The sequence below is a fragment of the Pelobates fuscus genome, chromosome 11 (assembly GCF_036172605.1).
Source record: "Pelobates fuscus isolate aPelFus1 chromosome 11, aPelFus1.pri, whole genome shotgun sequence".
Lineage (NCBI taxonomy): Eukaryota > Metazoa > Chordata > Amphibia > Anura > Pelobatidae > Pelobates > Pelobates fuscus.
The window spans coordinates 91,666,333-91,687,424 of record NC_086327.1 but is presented as its reverse complement, the minus strand read 5'-3'; the positions used below and the strand labels follow the sequence as shown (position 1 = coordinate 91,687,424).

General features: G+C 41.1%; 1 protein-coding gene across 1 annotated transcript in view; it reads left to right on the top strand.

Annotated features, from left to right (window-relative positions):
* The first annotated feature begins 6,581 nt into the window (after positions 1-6,581).
* Positions 6,582-21,092, top strand: part of TAS1R1 (taste 1 receptor member 1) — a 33,639-nt gene continuing 19,128 nt past the window's right edge. Inside the window, exons 1-3 of the mRNA XM_063435589.1 lie at positions 6,582-6,888; positions 9,500-9,803; positions 13,726-14,466. Coding sequence (XP_063291659.1) covers positions 6,698-6,888; positions 9,500-9,803; positions 13,726-14,466 — 1,236 coding nt within the window. The 5' untranslated portion in view covers positions 6,582-6,697. The remainder of the gene's footprint in view (positions 6,889-9,499; positions 9,804-13,725; positions 14,467-21,092) is intronic.

Genomic DNA, 21,092 nt, shown 5'->3' with positions numbered 1-21,092 from the left:
TAGTGGGGTAATAAGAGAGACACTGTCACTTAGGGGTGTTAGTTGGGTAATAAAAGAGACACTGTCACTTAGGGGTAATAAGATGGACACTGTCACTTAGGGGTGTTAGTGGGGTAATAAGAGAGACACTGTCACTTAAGGGTAATAAGAGGGACACTGTCACTTAGGGGTGTTAGTGGGGTAATGAGAGGGACACTGTCATTTAGGGGTGTTAGTGGGGTAAGAAGAGTGACACTGTCACTTAGGAGTAATAAGAGGGACACTGTCACTTAGGGGTGTTAGTGGGGTAATGAGAGGGACACTGTCATTTAGGGGTGTTAGTGGGGTAATAAGAGAGACACTGTCACTTAGGAGTAATAAGAGGGACACTGTCACTTAGGGGTGTTAGTGGGGTAATAAGAGGGACACTGTCACTTAGGGGTGTTAGTGGGGTAATAAGAGAGACACTGTCACTTAGGCGTAATAAGAGGGACACTGTCACTTAGGGGTGTTAGTGGGGTAATGAGAGGAACACTGTCATTTAGGGGTGTTAGTGGGGTAAAAAGAGGGACACTGTCATTTAGGGGTGTTAGTGGGGTATTAAGAGGGACACTGTCACTTAGGGGTGTTAGTGGGGTATTAAGAGCGACACGGTCACTTAGGGGTGTTAGTGAGGTAATAAGAGGGACACAGTCACTTAGGGGTGTTAGTGGGGTAATAAGAGGGACACTGTCACTTAGGGGTGTTAGTGGGGTAATGAGAGGGACACAGTCACTTAGGGGTGTTAGTGGGGTAATGAGAGGGATACTGTCATTTAGGGGTGTTAGTGGGGTGATAAGAGGGACACTGTCACTTAGTGGTGTTAGTGGGGTAATAAGAGGGACACTGTCACTTAGGGGTGTTAGTGGGCTTGTTATGAGATATCTCAGGCTACTTAATAATAACAACCACTTATGCAATTACAATGTAAATGGTAACAATGTATCTTATTTACACAGATTGATTTATAAACACATTTATTATAGTTTAAAAATATATTACAGTGAGTATTACTGCTGCGGAGCTCTGTTATACACTCACAATTGGAATACTGAGCTCCCTGAAAGGAGGCAAATGGATAGAAAAGAGGGACAGAGGGGTTTGGGCCCAAAATAGGGACTGTTCCTCCTAAATAGTGTCCCATTTGGGAGGTATGGCGAATGCCCCTAATAGCAGGGCTACTCTATGTAAAATGAATGCACAATACAGGAATGGTGTGTTTCACAAGGCATGAACCGTATAACACTGGGGAAGCTCTTATAGCTGTTAATGATCAATATAGCAAAGAACATCTAGTATAGCGGGGAATGGTCTATAACAAGGCATAGTTTCCAACATTTGAAAAACAATTCCAGGGCCACTTTGTACTACGTATGCATTTAGATATGCACAGTCAAAAACACAGACAGATATATTCAGTGACACACTGGCACCCACACAGATACAGTGACAAACTGACATATACAAAAAAAGGGCCCTGCAGTGGCTTTGGTAGTTCTGGTACTGGAATGCAGGACAGAATCTGGGACTTATTTTTGCCTCGACAGGCGCCTAAAATATGTGACTGTGCCAGCACATTTGGGACAGATGGCAACTATGACAAAGAGCGCTCCTTATAGTAAGGAATGTCCCATTTAGGGGGAAGTGCTGATAGTGGGCAGTGCTCTGTGTAACAAGGAGTGCACCTTATAGCCAAGGCTACTAGAAATCTCGGGGGTCCCTTAAAAATTATTTGGATGGTTCCCACCTAGAAAAACACTCAATGCCAGGCACAAAGATCCACACTCTTCAGAATGCACATTGCCAGATATACATACACTATGTCAGGCACACAGACACAGATTCCTGCTTTCATACACACATGCACAGTGTCAGTCCCACATATAGACATGCAAACACAGTGTCAAAGAGGCACACAGTCGGCCCATACACACCGTCAAACAATCTCTCATATACTTTGCACACAAGGTGTGGAGCCCTCCAAAAAAGTGTCTATGTTCGCTGTATACAGTATTCATTACGAGAGAATGTGATCGAACCATTATATTTTAAAGAACAAGTTTGTCATTGATAAAAAAAACATGATCTGTGTTGAGCCTCGAAATAAAAATGAACAAAAATAAAGTGTTAATGTTGCCCGTCTATTAAGCCGCACCATATTACTACAGTAGTTTTGGCCAGGGCCGGATTAGCATAGGGGCTGATGGAGCTGCAGCTCCAGGCCCAGGCCCATGGAATAGGCCCATTTAAAAAAAACAAAACACTTTTTTATTTTTTTTACACACTACTCTTGGGTTTGCCACCTGACTAGTATTTTACTACCACAGCTGGTATTTGAGGCTGCCTGGCCGTGCCAGTATAGCAGTAATACCGGCAATACAAATGCAGATATTTTTCTCAGTATAAACAGAGATTACTCTGCAATACCAGCACCAGCCAGTAGGGGTCACTGTGTGTGGAGAGAGGCAGGGATAGGAAGTTACAGCATATCCCTCCCTGCCTCTCTCTACTCACTGATCTGCAGGGGAGCAGCAACAGAGCACAGATAGTCCCAGTATCTACATGTCTCCCAGCCAGTGTCCTTAGTGTCTCAGTTTCCCCATGTCTCCCAGCCAGTGTCCCCATGTCTCCCAGAGTCCCCAAATTTTTCAGTGTCCCCATGTCTTTTTTCAAGCTGTCCCTTGAAAAATGCAGCCAGTTCGTGCCGAAACGTTGGGGGTGGGAAGTATTGTGATTCGTGTTTCTGCCCAGTTAGGCTTGTGAGAACTCTGGTAAATTGTTACTGTTTGATTTTTGTTGCCTGTTTATTGTCACTTTGTATATTTTTTGCAATATGCATATTTAACCAATTGTTGGTTTATTAAATATTTGCATACATTTCTTTTTGGTTCTGGTGTGCATTATCTTTTATATAATATTAATGTATTCACAAGTGCCCCCATATCTCCCAGTGTCCCCTTGTGTCTCAGTGCCCCTGGTGTCTCAGTGTCCCCATTCCTCACTGTGTCCACATGTCTCTCAGTGTCCCCTAGTATCTTAGTGACACAGGAAACACTGAGACATGGGGACACGGGAAGAAATGAGGACACTGGGAGACTAGGGGACTGGGCGACATGGGGACACTGATGCCAGGCTGGCCTTCCAATTGTTTGGACAGACATGCCACCTTTTTGGGCATGTTTTCCCCTTTGGCAGTTCTGGTCACGTGATTCACATCAGTGGCCCACCCTTTTACCCTGCCCATTGACTTGCTTCACTGGACACTGCTGTTAGGGGGTATGGATTTACTTGAAAGATAAAAGCATAAATTAGAGAGAGATTAGCATAGAGTATGTGTTTTCTTATAGCTGCAGCCTTTGAGTTTCCCTCCAACACCATCTCCATCAGATACATGACGCTTGGGAGGTATGACTGTCTTAGTGTTTTTGGTCGATAAGATTCTGTAATTAGGCCCTTCATAATTTTCAGCACCAGGCCTACTGGGCTCTTAATCTGGCCGTGGTTTTGGCACAAACCAATCTTCCATTGTACCTTTTGCTGCTGACAAATTGTCAGTCTCCATGTACCCATTAGCCAGCACTGAAAAGATTGATAGACTACTGTCATTCACAGCAGTGAAAAACCTATTTCCAAGGTTTACAATCTCCCAGTGTGTGCTCAGAAATAAAAGTATTTGAATATATCAAGTGCATGTAAACCAAGCAGGTCAAACTCAAAGTCTAGCATGGGCCACATAAAAAAAGCTTAAGTTTATGTGGGCCGCAAAAAAAACAAAACTACTTACATTTTCATAGAAACGTAGGTTTATTTTTATACCGCAACCCCCTCTACTAAATCCCAGTCCCCCCCTCTACTAAATTCCAGCACCCCCTTCTAGCCAACAGGAAGACTCCACTTACATTGCTGCTGCCAGTATGCGACTCCGGAGTCCGGCCTCTGGTATTCCCCAAAAGGCACCGTCCGCACCCTGTGCCAAAGCGGATCCTCCAGCTACTTCTTGAAACCCTGTGAAGGTGGAGCTCATCGACTTCACGTCAGAATGTGACATGGCGTGCCTCCGTGCACCTCCAGGTACTCCACTGTCCAGCCGCGCCATCAAAATACTGACCGACACATTCACTGACAGACACACACTCACGGACAGAGACACACACACTGACAGACACACACACACTCACTGACAGACACACAAACCGACAGACACAGACATACACACTCACTGACAGATACACACAGACAGACACACACACTGACAGACACACTCACTGACAGACATACACACACACTGACAGACATACACACACTCACTGACAGACACACACTGACATACACACACACACTGACAGACACACAGACAGACATACACACACACTGACAGACACACTCACTGACACACACACACACTGACAGACACAGACATACACTCACTGACAGACACACTCACTGACAGATACACACAGACAGACACACACACTGACAGACATACACACACACTGACAGACATACACACACACTGACAGACATACACACACTCACTGACAGACACATACACTGACAGACACACACACACTGACAGACACACACACTCACTGACAAACACACACACTGACAGACATACACACACTGACAGACACACACATTGACAGACACACACACACACTGACCGACACACACAGGCATACACACTCACTGACAGACACAAACACACACTGACAGACAAACACACACCCACTCACATCATTCCCTGGGGTCCAGTGGGAATCTTCTATCTGGAGCTTAGTGTTCCTGTTCCTCACTGCTCCCTCGCGCGTAGATTAGTGATGGCGGGTGCGGTAATATGACGTCATGTTCCGGCGCCCGGCATCACTACAGACGGCGCGAGGGAGCAGTGAGGAGCAGGAACACAGAGCTCCCTCGCTGCCACCCGTGTCCTGCTTCCTCTCCTCCGGCCGGGTAAATGATAGCAGACTAGGCACCTGCAATGTGGGGCGAGCAGGTGCCTACTCTGCTTTTACACGAGGCATGTACTCGTGGCTCACCGGGCCGCAAGGAGGTCTATTGTGGGCCGCATGTGGCCCGTGGGCCGCGAGTTTGACATGCTTGATGTAAACCATCATTATTATAAGAATTAATAAATAAATCAATAATTTAAGTCTTAGTTGAGGGGGTGGGCTTTGTTCTCCCATTTTTTTTGGTCAGGATGCTTAGAAATGTTACTGCCCCCATAACCACTACAATAAGCTTTATTGACGAACCAGCTTTAAATGGTTCCCTTAACCCCTTAAGGACACATGACATGTCTGACAGGTCATAATTCCCTTTTATTCCAGAAGTTTGGTCCTTAAGGGGTTAAAGGACCTCTAAGGTCAGGGTGTGGTGGGCCTGAAGGTTTCACTCTGCAATGTAAAATAATGCATTTTTTTTTTTAGAAACTGCTATATTTACATTACAGGTTAAATCTCCTCTAGTGGCTCTCCTACTGGGACTAGAGGCACTTTCTGCTGCAGTAAATGAGTTAACTTTGTCACGTGACTACACTCCCACTGGAAAGCACTAATTCTATGCTTTACTATGGTGAAATATCATGCACCCAGAGCGCTTGCCCCGCTTGTGCATCAGGTCCCCAATGCTCTTTTATGAAGACCATTGGATCTACTCCAGAGGAGGCCATGCCTCCTTGACGACACCACGGAGGGAGGAGAGTTAAGCCGCACCAACAGAGCCTGGGAACTGTAAAAATGTGAGTAAAAAACTATTGTTAGTATTTTTTATTCTGAACTGGGGGAGGGGGGACCCATTGCTATTAGGTGCAGGGACACCAAAGCATTAGGAATACAATTTTTTTTATTTCTAACTCTTTAATTTGAAAAAAAAAAACTAAACGATGCACAATTTCCAAACATGCACTAACATGAAGTGAATTGGTGGATGCCTCATATATTGGTACATATTTATATTAGTACGGCATATAAATCCTAATGCTATGACAGAACCTGAGGGATTGGTCTTCAGGTATGCATAGCCCAGCTTCATATTTGCTATCAAGTCTTCCAAGCATGATGTATAAATTAAATATATTCCCGAGCAAAGACAAACATGTTCTATGGATGACTGGTTCAGTGTAAGCCCATATTTTTTCTTCTTTTATATTATCCTCTTGCTGTCTTACAGTTCTGCTGTATTCATTTTTTTAAGTACAAAATAGCTGCTTTGTTTACGCTAGAAGTGCTAATTTAAATGTGAAATCCGTGTTATTTCCATAGCAACCTTACGTGCTGCTCTTGTTCCTAAATGTATACATTCACATTATTTTATTTGTATTTGTACCAATTGTAAAAGTCACTTATAAAGTTTGTTCAGTTTGAATAACATGTCGTGTGAGCATACATTGTATTTACATTTGGATGTGATATATCGGATTCTTTATATTCCCTCTTTCATAATAGCTCTGCTGCTACAACATGTAATGGGATACACATACACAAATACTGTATGCTAATTTTGTGGTGGGACCTGTATTTATAATATGTATTTACTCAAAGACCTCATCTGGAGAAAGGCAGAACAAACACTACTATTTATAGACAATAGAGCTAACATTTGCCCATACAGCGTCCTTCTTTTTGTTGCCAGACATCCCATAGCCACGCATCAGAACCTGGTCATCTGAAAGAAAATTATGTTTATTTGTAAAAAATCTGTTTACTGGCTGTGTTCTCTTTTTCAGCTGTACTTTGCTTTGGTTTGCCAAGAAGATAACTACAACAATGACTTTAGTATTCCCGGAGATTATATAATTGGAGGTCTGTTTCCAGTGCATGTGTCTGGTGCCGCTTCCGGATCTACTCCGCGAATCAGCATATGTAACAAGTAAGGAGAACATTTATTTTGTAACGCTGGTTATACTTTTATTCTCAACTCGCTTACATAGTTATTCATTAAAGTGAGACTTCGAAGTCAATTTCAAATTTAAGGTGAAACTAGCCAAACTGGAATAATTCTCAGTTCGGCTACTTTCGTCTTAAATTTGAAATTCACTCTGAAAACTTTCCCGAGTAAACACATCTGTTTTCACAAATTCCCACCAATCCACAATTCAGTGAATTAGACCGTTACTGAATGTAAAATTGTATAGTCGAATTGGAGAAATTCACGTGACATGTTACTTATGAAACTACAAATTGCAGCGATTTTTGTCCAGGTGAGCTATTTTAGTCTGAATTTTGCCATTCGACTTTCAATTTTCTACAATTTTGGTTTTGTGTACAAACATCTGACATGTTTTCAGTTTGGCTTATTCTGCCATAAAATTTGAAATCCACTTTGAATTTCCAACAATTCACATTTAAGTAAACCTGACGTTCTGTTTGATTTCCCTTATGTTACTCAAGGCAGTATGTCACCCATACGTAATGCTGATCAGTTGGAGACACTTTGTTGGATTTTCTGCTCATTTTTATATATTATACAACTATAAATATATTCAATAATGAATACAGAATTCAAGGACACAAAAATCTATTTGGTTGACATAGTAAAATGGGTAATAACATCAGCTGAAAGCTAACTAGCCAAGCTAATGTGCACATAATTTATGTGAATGTGGAGATGTTATTGATTTGCTTCCAGCCAAGATCTGCAGTAGAAATGCTTCATAGAAACATAGAAACATAGAATGTGACGACAGATAAGAACCATTCGGCCCATCTAGTCTGCCCAGTTTTCTAAATACTTTCATTAGTCCCTGACCTTATCTTATAGTTAGGATAGCCTTATGCCTATCCCACGCATGCTTAAACTCCTTTACTGTGTTAACCTCTACCACTTCAGCTGGAAGGCTATTCCATGCATCCACTACCCTCTCAGTAAAGTAATACTTCCTGATATTATTTTTAAACCTTTGTCCCTCTTATTTAAGACTATGTCCTCTTGTTGTGGTAGTTTTTCTTCTTTTAAATATAGTCTCCTCCTTTACTGTGTTGATTCCCTTTATGCATTTAAATGTTTCTATCATATCCCCCCTGTCTCGTCTTTCTTCCAAGCTATACATGTTAAGATCCTTTAACCTTTCCTGGTAAGTGTTATCCTGCAATCCATGAACCAGTTTAGTAGCCCTTCTTTGAACTCTCTCTAAGGTATCAATATCCTTCAGAAGATATGGTCTCCAGTACTGCGTACAATACTCCAAGTGAGGTCTCACCAGTGTTCTGTACAATGGCATGAGCACTTCCCTCTTTCTACTGCTAATACCTCTCCCTATACAACCAAGCATTCTGCTAGCATTTCCTGCTGCTCTATTACATTGTCTGCCTACCTTTAAGTCATCAGAAATAATCACCCCTAACTCCCTTTCCTCAGATGTTGAGGTTTGGACCCTATCAAATATTCTGTACTCTGCCCTTGGGTTTTTACGTCCAAGATGCATTATCTTGCACTTATCCACATTAAATGTCAGTTGCCACAACTCTGACCATTTTTCTAGTTTACCTAAATTATTTACCATTTGGCTTATCCCTCCTGGAACATCAACCCTGTTACATATCTTAGTATCATCCACAAAAAGACACACCTTACCATCAAGACCTTCTGCAATATCACTAATAAAAATATTAAAGAGAATGGGTCCAAGTACAGATCCCTGAGGTGAGGTACCCCACTGGTGACAAGCCCAAGCTTCGAATATACTCCATTGACTACAACCCTCTGTTGCCTGTCACTCAGCCACTGCCTTACCCATTCAACAATATTGGAATCCAAACTCAAAGATTGCAGTTTATTGATAAGCCTTCTATGTGCAACAGTGTCAAAAGCCTTACTGAAATCTAGGTAAGCAATGTCTACTGCACCACCCTGATCTATAATTTTAGTTACCCAATCAAAAAAATCAATAAGATTAGTTTGGCATGATCTCCCTGAAGTAAACCCATGTTGTCTCTGATCTTGAAATCCAACGGACTCTATGTTCATATAATTTCTTATTTCACCACTGGTGGGATATTCCATGCATTTACAATTCTTGCTATATGCTGCTCAAAATATGTTCCAGGTGGTCACTACCCATTGAAGATGATGTCTGTCTGTTAAATGAGGAACACATTATTATTAAGTCTGTCTGTCTATCAATCAATCAAATTTCATACTTGAGCCGTGTACACTTCATCAGTAAACCTTTCTATATCCTCCATACTCATAAGACCTATCTAAGTAATATGCATTTAGCTTTTCCGAATCTGCATTTGGTGATACATTGACGGCATTTTAATAAAATGCTCCTATGTCACATAATATATTTTTCCCCTTAATAATAATGTGTTCCTCGTTTAACCCCTTAAGGACCAAACTTCTGGAATAAAAGGGAATCCTGACATGTCACACATGTCATGTGTCCTTAAGGGGTTAAAAGTGAAGCCATCTACTCCAAAATTCAGAGCTGCCTATGCATACGATTTCTTAAAGTTAACCCCTGTGTTTGTCCGTACAGAGCCTCGTTTAATTCCCAAGGATATCACTTGTTCCAGGCCATGAGATTTAGCATTAAAGAAATCAACAACTCCAGCACGTTGCTTCCCAATCTCACCCTAGGGTATGATCTATTTGACGTCTGTTCAGACATTGCCAATGTGTATGCGACGTTAAAATTCCTCTCCAAGTGCACAACATCATATATTGAGATGCAAAACAACTATACTGAATACAGCCCTAGAACAATAGCGGTGATCGGACCTTCCAGCAGTAACTACGCTTTTGTAACTGCAAGCATACTAGGATCTTTCCTTATCCCACAGGTAGGTGGTACTCTATTCGTTTTGGGCTGTTATATAATATTGTAGTAAAAGGTACTGTTTGATTAAAACATTTTGGATTCCGTACCGATGACTCAAGTTGGAAACAGTATTACAAATGTTAACAAGTCACAAACAGTTTAGTACATTCATATATTCCCTGATCAAAATCATTAAGTAGATGCATAGATAAAAAAAATATATAGGTAACGTCAGACAATGAGCAATATATAGGTTGCTTGGACAATGGAAACAAACAGTCAGACACATAGTGAAAAATAGAGATACATGTGGAAATATTAACACATAAATATAGCAATCAGGTGAGATAAACAGAGAGATTAATAAGTAATCTGATAGAAATTATTACAAATTAATAGTGAATGATAGATAGTTGGACAAATAAGCTGGCATTCTAATAGATAAGACGGATGGACTAGAAATTGAGGCGGAAGTAGCCAAGGTATGACTGTAGCTAAGTTGAAGATATTTTCCAAATCAGCAGTTTTAAACTCAATTTTGAGAGTTTAATTAATAATCCTGTATGATTAATAGATAAATAACAATATATACAATAGATAGGTTAAAGGGACACTTTAAGCTCCAAAACCACTACAACTTAATGTAGTTGCCTTGTGTCTAGATGCTTCCCATGTAGTTTGATAAATGAAAGTATTGCTGTTTTGGAGAAACGGCAATGGTTACATTTGTCAACTAAATTTCTTCTAATGGTTGTCAATCAGACAGCACTAGAGGCACTTGCCCTGGAACATCTTCATTTTCCTAAGGTGTTCAAGTGTTTGTCATGAAGCTAGATACATTTAAATATCCACATGGAGATTTGTTAGATAAATCTCTATGAGTAGAATCTTGTTAGAGCATTGCTTCTGTGATGAAGCATTTAATTAGCCAAAACTGTCTGGATCAAGCATGTCAAACTCAAAGTCTAGCACAGGCCACATAAACAAAGCTTAAGTTTATGTGGGCTGCGAAAAAAAAAAACTACTTAAATTTTCATAGAAAGGTAGGTTTATTTTCATACCGCAACCCCCCCTAATAAATCCCAGTCCCCCCTATACTAAATCCCAGTCCTTCCCCTCTCTACTAAATCCCAGCACCCTCCTTATAGCCAACAAGCAGGCTCCACTTACATTGCCACTGCCAGTATGCAACTCCGGAGTTCGGACGCTGGTATTCCCCAAAAGGCACCATCCGCACCCTGTGCCAAAGCGGATACTCCCGCTACTTCTTGAAACACGTCGACTTCATGTCAGAATGTGATGTTGCGTGCCTACGTGCACCTCCAGGTACTCCACTGTCCAGCGGTGGCCATCAAATCACTGACCGACACACACTCACTGACAGACACACACACACTCACTGACAAACACACACTCACTGACAAACACACACACAGACAGAGAGACACACACACAGACAGACAGACACACAGACAGACAGACACGCAGATAGCCAGACAGACACGCAGATAGACAGACACAGACATACACACACTGACAGACAGACACACTCATTGACAGGCACACTCAATGACAGACACACACAGACAGACACACTCACAGACTGACAGACATACACACACACACTGACAGACACACACACACACACACTGACAGACATACACACACAATGACAGACAAACACACACACTGAAAGACATACACACACAATGACAGACATACACACACAATGACAGACAAGACAGACACACACACTGACAGACACACACACATTGACAGACATGACAGACACACACACTGACAGACATGAAATCACACACAATGACAGACACACACATACACACAAACTGACAGACACACACACACACACACACACACTCACTTACTTACATCATTCCCTGGGGTCCAGTGGGATCTTCTATCTGGAGCTCAGTGTTCCTGCACCTCACTGCTGCCTCGCGCGCAATTTAGTGATGCTGGGGAATATGTCATCATATTCCGGCACCCGTCATCACTACAGATGGCGCGAGGGAGCAGTGAGGAGCAGGAACACTGAGCTTCCTCGCTGCCGACCGTTTCCTGCTTCCTCTCCCTGGCCGGGTAAATGATTGCAGAGTAGGCACCTGCAATGTGGGGCAAGCAGATGCCTACTCTGCTTTTACACTAGGCATGTACTCGCGGCTCGCGAGGAGCTCCATTGTGGGCCGCATGCAGCCCGCAAGTTTGACGTGCTTGGTCTGGATGAATGATCTCAGCAAGAGGAGGATCTCCAGCAAGACTGGGGACCGATCATGGAAAGGTGAGTTAAACTTTAATATTTTAACTTTTTTTAGGATGCCAAGTAATATATAATTAATAGATGAAATATTATGATATTATAAATACAGATATATATTTATAACATGATCATACCCCTTTAAGGGTGATAGAATGATCAAGTTACTTATAACAAGAGACAGACAGATTAATCAGAATTTCTTGCATATACAGTATTGCATATGGAACAATATTTTATTACAATTTGTTCTACCTTTACAGTTTTGCAAGCATTGTTCACTGCCTTTGTACACCTTGCTTTATTTTGTTTAATGGCAATCCTAAATTGCTTTAGTATGGGAAGCAACCATTGGCATCATGATAATCACCAGGAGGCTCTTTTTTAATTTAAAGGATCACTATAGGGTCAGGAAATGTGTATTCCTGAACCTATAGTGCTAAACCCACTATTTAGGTGGCTTGCTCACCCTTAGCCCCCCTATAAAAGTTGAAAACTCACCTTATTTCCAGTACTGGCTCTGCCCCCTTTGTGACATCATGAAAATGGCAGATTTTTAGCCAATCCAATGCTTTTCCATAGGAAAGCATTGGATTGGCTAAAATCGGCACGGGGGGGGCAAATGCTGTTTTGGCCAGTCAGGACCTCCTCATAGAGATGCATTGAATCAATCTCTATGAGGAAAATTCAGCTTCTCCATGCAGAAAGTGGGGATGCTGAACGTCAGGGCTGCGTTTTCGGCAGCACTGAGCAAGGAAACAACTCCAGTGGCCATCTAAGGAATGGCCCCTTGGAGATGTCCCTAGGGGCAATGTAAACACTGCCTTTTCTCTGAATGTGTCGCCTAGACAGTGACTTGTTATCATAAACTTCTCCGTGCCTAGCTAGTTATGCAATTTACAAAACTAAATGTATACCTCGTTAGTTCAATCTCTTATGCTCTGAAAAGACAGTGTTTACATGAAAAAGCCTGAAGGGAGCTATTATACTCACCAGAACTAATTCAATAAGCTGTAGTTGTTCTGGTGACTATAGTGTCCCTTTAAAGAACTGTCATGTCTCTGAAATTTAAACCATCAAATAAAACTTTGAAAATCATCTACCATATATCTTGTGTTAAGTTGTTTTCATGAAATGCTCCATTTGGTGTTAAAGTCATTGTAAAGATTTAGAATATATTTCTCCTATCTTATTTTAATTTTATGTTGTATTACATATAGGTACAGCCTGTTTTTCTAAAATTTGATTAATAAATCTTTTGGGGCACATACCTACAACCTTAAGCATAACTAATACTAGCATCAGCATGTGTCGCCTACACAGTGACTTGTTATCATAAACTTCTCCGTGCCTAGCTAGTTATGCAATTTACAAGACTAAATGTATACCTTGTTAGTTCAATCTCTTATGCTAGCTTATGTTCTGATCACTAGAAGCTAGACTTGACTGAATAGCTTAAATATTGATATAACTACCTAAGCCTGCTTATATTATATTATAAAATTGTGCTTGTTACTCATATGTCCCGCATGTTAAGCAAGGAAAACGCCTGAGGACTGCTTTTGGGGCACTTCAAGCCTGCTTGTACCATTTATATGCACTGCAAAAAACATTAAAAATAAATAAATAAATAAAAATAAACCTTTTGGGTTGACTTTTTATTTTTCAGATAAGTTATTCATCTTCCAATGAACTTTTAAGTCTTAAGCAAATCTACCCGTCGTTCCTCCGAACCATTCCCAGTGACAATCTCCAAGTTGAGGTGATGTTACGTCTACTGCAGAGGTTTAACTGGACTTGGATTGCAATTGTTGGCAGTGATGATGCCTATGGAACTCAAGGTTTGCAGGACTTGTACACATTGGCCAGCAGCAGTGGAATCTGCGTAGCTTACCAGGGGCTCATTCCAGCCAGTCTAAACAAAACAGAAATAAAGAAAATGATCACAAATATAATTCAAACCAAAGTCAAGGTGATCGTGGTCTTCTCTGCTTACACCTATACAAGAGATTTTTTTAAAGTTGTTGTGCAAGCAAACATTACTGATTATGTTTGGATTGGCAGTGAAAGTTGGTCGATAGATGTCCAAACTGCTGGCACCCAAAATATAAGCACCATTGGTACTGTGTTAGGGGTTGCAGTGAGCAAAGTCAATCTCCCAGGACTGCTTGATTTTGAAAATGATTATATCAGATCCCTCAGTACCGGTGTGACCCGTAAACATGCTTGTAACCAAGCCTGCAATATATGTGAAACTTTCACTGAGCAGACTATGCCAGGCCAAACTCAGTTTTCGATGTCAGTCTCGTTCAATGTGTATGCAGCCATTTACGCCATTGCATATGGCTTGCATGAACTGCTTAACTGCAAATCTGGACAATGCAGTAAGAACACGTTTTACCCATGGCAAGTAAGTATTTACTTTCTGTACAAATACAGTGTATTTATGTCAGCATCACATTTTTTATTGTACTATACAAAGTGTTAAAATGTGTGTTCTTTATGTATCCCATATTACAGAGTTATTCATAAAAAAAAAACTGATTTTGTCCACATGGATAAAATCTGGTGAAAATGGCAGAAATCTGATTGGAATGTTGGAATGTCAATTCTCATATGTACTAACGTTAATTCCAATCGGAAATCAGTCAACCTGACCAAAGCAGGGTGCACTTTCATACACTATTGTTCTCTTGCTTTTATGTTAGCGAATGATAATTTGAAGTACTATTTGTCACATTGCAGCGCTAGCAGCCAGCAGGCAAATTGTTAAAAAAAAACCTTGTGTGAGCGATAATCATGTGGCTGCTTGCTAGCCAGCCTCCACATTATACGAAGTGAATTTACAAAAAAAGCCTATGTTGGTGTAATGTTTTGGGGTGAATGGACTCAGTATGCAGATAAGAGAAAGAGCAAGGAAACTTTAAGAGAGAGACTCTGAAACTTAAAAACTGGTAAGGACAATCCAGAGGCAGGGTCAGGTAAGCAAGGGTCAAAACCAAGCAGCAAAGGTTCAGGATCAGGCAACAAGCTTAAAGTTTTTAAGCATCACAGTCTGACAGTCGAGGCTTGTTACCTCTAGAGAGCTCATAAAACATCTGAGCAATGAGCCATGGGAGGACAGGATTTAACCCCTTAAGGACACATGACATGTGTGACATTTCATGATTCCCTTTAATTCCAGAAGTTTGGTCCTTAAGGGGTTAAATAGGGAAGTGGAAAAGGGAACCCATGGGAAGCTGCCTAGGGACCCACATAAGTAGGGATGGCTTCCCCCTAGTTTGTAGGTGACCATGCCCCATTTGAGGGCAGGATGCTATGTCAGATCTCCCTACCATCTTGCTGCTTTGCCAACTGCTCCTCCGGAGTCTAGTCTGAGCCGCTTAGGGCTCTGACACTCAGAGGAGAGCACCAAACAGAACTCCACATGGAGTGCCTGGCCTGCTGAAGTGGAGTTCGGCTGGAGGACAAGCACGTTGCACCTCCTACTCCCGGCACTCCGCAACCCACGTGGAGTGACTGCAAGGGTCGCCAGCTGGGGAGCAGACACCATGCACCTTTCACTCCCGGCACGCTGTGACAACAGGTCAATACAACACTTATGTTACTATATGAAAAGTGTAAAATTATACTGCCCATTATTTCTGCTCAATCACTAGAAATATGGGGGGGGGGGGGGGGGGGGGGGGGGGGGGGGGCAGCACAGATTACGGTCAACTGCTGTAATATTCCCAGTCATGAATCATGAGACTTGCTGATTTATTGCCCCCCCCCTTACTATTAATAGGTTAAAGGCGTAAGTAGAATTTTTTTTTTTTTATTGGGGCTAGCTATGGGCTAGGGGAACCAAACCCAACCGGTGGGGACGAATAACCCTAAATATTGGGCAGGGGGTGTACAGTACCAGCCTCCTCCTTTTGTTTTGATACTCGAAATCCAAGTGTATGGTGTGAATAATAGCATAAACAAAGAATAGTTGGCCAGATAGGAGGGTGTTTTGGTTTGTCCCAGAGGACAGACAAGGGGGTAACCCTAATTGAGTTAATAGAAACAAATATATGTCCCTCAAGAGTGTAAATATATGTATATAGAAAAATAGATAGAAAGGACAGTTAAAAGATTGTACTTTATTATATGGAAAAGAAAAAAGAGACTCACACACATTAATAATACAACCCTAACCGTAGCTACCTAGCTAAATGTAACAATACCCAAAAAGGGGGAATCTGACTGTTAATGTAAGGGTTAATAATACGTGCAGATGCACGAACAGAGGGTTCCACATAAAATAATCCAATTCACACTGGTGACGGGAACTGAAATAGACAGTAACCATAGCCCATAAGTGTAGTAGATAGCACAAAAACTGTTTGGGGCTAGAAATCAAGAATCAAATAGAAAGAATGGTGCCTTCGTGGGCACCAGGTATAGCAAAGGAGTGTGGAAGGAAAGATTGAGTCAGGTAGCTGTATAACATTGAGTAGTAATATAAGAATTCTGCAAGTTAGAAGTTGGTGATAAATCAGAGTACCCTGATTAGTAACAGACTTCTTGTTCGGCTAAGACAGCTGTCAGCCGTCAAAAACCTAAAAGTCCCAGAGGGTCTGTATGATAACGCCACCGTAGAATATAATCACTGGGAGAAAGAAGGGGGGGGGAGAAATAATACCAAAAGAACAAGAATAACAAAAACTATATCGGATCTGTATAGATCACGAGAGATCGGGTGAGTGTCACTCCCAAACGTGTCACTCCCGACGCGCGTTTCGCCTGGATTAGAGGCTCATCAGGGGGAACTGACTCCCCAGACAGGTAAGGTTTACAAAGCCCGCTCTCAAAAGTCATTGGTTGTGTCAGAGATCGTGGGGAGGAGGGTTGGTACACTAGTACGGTAGCCGAGAATGCTCAAAAGAGTGTTCCAAACCTCTTGAATCGTTCGTGATATGTATGCCCGTAAGATCACAAAGATGGGCACATATATATTAGTCCATTACACTGGAAACGTTTCCAAAGCGGACATCTATTGTCAAGAGAAATTTTAAACAAATTATAAGTGAACACATAAAAAAAAATGACGAAATTTAAGACATTAGAAATTTGTGGGGTCCCCATTGTAACCACTTAAAAGATACCTGATGGTGGTTCAAGAAAAGGATTGAATGAATGTTGCAGAGGTTTGCTGAGCTTGACATGTGGGACACAATATAATGGATTATGGTTACAAAATAGGCAGTATACCTTGACATTGTAACATTTCAGAGGATAATGGAAAGAGGAAACCGTATCTAAAGTGTAATGTCCTGGTGAGATTATTTTCAATGTCATGATTAAATAACGCAGTGAAAGAACTGCATTATGTAAGTAACAAGAAAGATATGTTATATTAATATGCATATGGAGTAGTGCCAATATTGTAAGGAGTATTTAGAGCGGTCTAATCATTACTGGAATAATTAGAACAAAATAATTATAAATTATTGTGAAAAGTTAGCCTGATAGTAATAGATCATTAATGTATAGAAACATAGAAACATAGAATGTGACGGCAGATAAGAACCATTCGGCCCATCTAGTCTGCCCATTTTTCTAAATACTTTCATTAGTCTCTGGCCTTATCTTATAGTTAGGATAGCCTTATGCCTATCTCACGCATGCTTAAACTCCTTTACTGTGTTAACCTCTACCACTTCAGCTGGAAGGCTATTCCATGCATCCACTACCCTCTCAGTAAAGTAATACTTCCTGATATTATTTTTAAACCTTTGTCCATCTAATTTAAGACTATGTCCTCTTATTGTGGTATTTTTTCTTCTTTTAAATATAGTCTCCTCCTTTACTGTGTTGATTCCCTTTATGTATTTAAATGTTTCTATCATATCCCCCCTGTCTCGTCTTTCCTCCAAGCTATACATGTTAAGATCCTTTAACCTTTCCTGGTTAGTTTTATCCTGCAATCCATGAACCAGTTTAGTATAAATGGTGTATAGTTGAATTCCTCATTCAGACCAAGGGGAGCCAGGGTCTTAAATTAAAAAATCCATTGAGATTCTTTTCGTAATAGAACCTTGTTAAAGTCACCCTTTCTGGGGTTAGGAAGTAATTTTTCAATGGCTTGGAATCTTAAATTCTCAGATTTACCGGCGTGGAAGTTCTGAATATGTCTTGCCACCGGAGTTGGTGTAACAATATTGTTAATAGACGTTATATGTTGTAGGATTCTGGAAGTTTTTTCCAATATATTGGATTCCACAGCTGCATGTAATTAGGCAAATTATTCTAGTAGTGCTGCAGTTCACCAAGGCGTTTGTATCTATGGTGATGTGAGTTTGTGTGGATGTGGTTGACTTTGAGGGCAGGATATACCGACAAGCCTTGCAGTGCCCACATTTATAGGTTCCCTTAGTATCTGTTAACCAATTTGTAGCGGCTGAGGGAGATGCTAGATGGCTATGAACAAGTTGGTCCTGTAGATTACTGGGTCTACGTGCTGTCAGAGGAGGATAGTCAGGTAACACTTTAGCGAATACAGGGTTATGTAGCAGTATTGGCCAATTCCTTTTAAGGATCTTGGACATAGGTCCCCACCCCTGGTCGAAAGTAGCGATACAGCATGGGGCCTTTTGTTCCTGTTTTGGCTTGGTAAAGTGAAGGCTTGAATTCCTATCCATATCACATAACCGATGGAAAGCCCTTTTTAAAACTCGGTTAGGATAACCCAGTTCCTTAAAACGAGGCCTTAATATTTTACATTCATTGTAAAAAGTTTGGTCTACCGAGCAATTTCACCTTGCTCGTAGATACTGGCCATAAGGGATAGAGGCTTTTAATTTGTGTGGGTGGTAGCTATCCCAGTGTAACAGACTCTTAGTGGAGGCAGCCTTCCTGAACAGTTCTGTTTGGATAGTTCCATCCTGTTGTAGCAAAATCTTGAGGTCTAAAAAGACTAATTCATGCTCGTCAATGACATGCGTCAACTTTAAGTTGATATCATTGTCATTGAAACACTTTACAAATTCCTCAAACATGAGGAAGGAGCCAGACCACATTAGCAGCATGTCGTCTATATATCTGTGCCAACTTAAGATATATTCGTGAAAGCGGCTAAATTGAGATGTCATGACGACACACTGCTCCCACCACCCCAGAAATAAATTGGCGTAGGTGGGTGCGCAGGCCGTCCCCATAGCAGTCCCAGAGACGTGTAAATAGTATTGGCCATTGAAAACAAAATAGTTATGTGTTAAAATGAATTCCAAAATGGCTGAAATGAATTTTTTATGAAGGTCACTGTATGCAGTATTGTCCTAGAAGAACCTGCATGCTCTTAGGCCCATCACATGGGGAATGTTAGTATATAGTGCAACCACATCCAGACTCGCCAGTTGGGTATAAGGTGGAACTGTCATATCCTGTAATTTCAAAAGTGATTTTGTGTCCTGTAAATAGGATGGTAATGTTAACACCATAGGGTGAAGGATTTTCTCAATAAATTTACTGAGAGCTTCAGTAAGACAATTGTTGCCTGATACAATGGGTCTGCCATGGGTAGGGGGGAGAATGCCCTTGTGTATCTTTGGCAGACAATAGAATGTTGCAATAGTGGGATTTTTGTGTGGTAATAAAAACCGAAATTCATCTTGATTGATAACCTGTTCATTTAAGGCGTCATTTAGAAGTATATCTAGCTCACCTATAAAGTTCTTCGTGGGATCCGAAGGAAGAGTTTTGTAGTGTGGCTCTCCTTGGTCTGAATGAGGAATTCAACTATACACCATTTATACATTAATGATCTATTACTATCGGGCTAACTTTTTACAATAATTTATAATTATTTTGTTCTAATTATTCCAGCAATGATTAGACCGCTCTAAATACTCCTTGCAATATTGGCACTACTCCATATGCATACTAATATAATATATCTTTCTCGTTACTTACATAATGCAGTTCTTTCACTGCGTTATTTAATCATGACATGGAAAATTAATCTCACCAGGACATTACACTTTAGATACGGTTTCCTCTTTCCATTATCCTCTGAAATGTTACAATGTCAAGGTATACTGCCTATTTTGTAACCATAATCCATTATATTGTGTCCCACATATCAAGCTCAGCAAACCTCTGCAACATTCATTCAATCCGTTTCTGGAACCACCATCAGGTATCTTTTAAGTGGTTACAATGGGGACACAACGAATTTCTAATGTCTTAAATTTCGTCATTTTTATTTATGTGTTCACTTATAATTTGTTTAAAATTTCTCTTGACAATAGATGTCCGCTTTGGAAACGTTTCCAGTGTAATGGACTAATATATATGTGCCCATCTTTGTGATCTTACGGGCATACATATCACGAACGATTCAAGAGGTTTGGAACACTCTTTTGAGCATTCTCGGCTACCGTACTAGTGTACCAACCCTCCTCCCCCCGATCTCTGACACAACCAATGACTTTTGAGAGCGGGCTTTTTAAACCTTACCTGTCTGGTGAGTCAGTTCCCCCTGATGAGCCTCTAATCCAGGCGAAACGCGCATCGGGAGTGACACGTATGGGAGTGACACTCACCCGATCTCTCTCGTGATCTATACAGATCCAATATAGTTTTTGTTATTCTTGTTCTTTGGGTATTATTTCTCCCCCCCTTTTTTCTCCCAGTGATTATATTCTACGGTGGTGTTATCATACAGCCCCTCTTAGACTTTTAGGTTTTTGACGGCTGACAGCTGTCTTAGCCGAACAAGAAGTCTGTTACTGATCAGGGTACTCTGATTGATCACCAACTTCTAACTTCTACCTGACTCAATCTTTCCTTCCACACTCCTTTGCTATACCTGGTGCCCACGAAGGCACCATTCTTTCTATTTGATTCTTGATTTCTAGCCCCAAACAGTTTTAGTGCTATCTACTACACTTATGGGCTATGGTTACTGTCTATTTCAGTTCCCGTCACCAGTGTGAATTGGATTATTTTATGTGGAACCCTCTGTTCGTGCATCTGCACATATTATTAACCCTTACATTAACAGCCAGA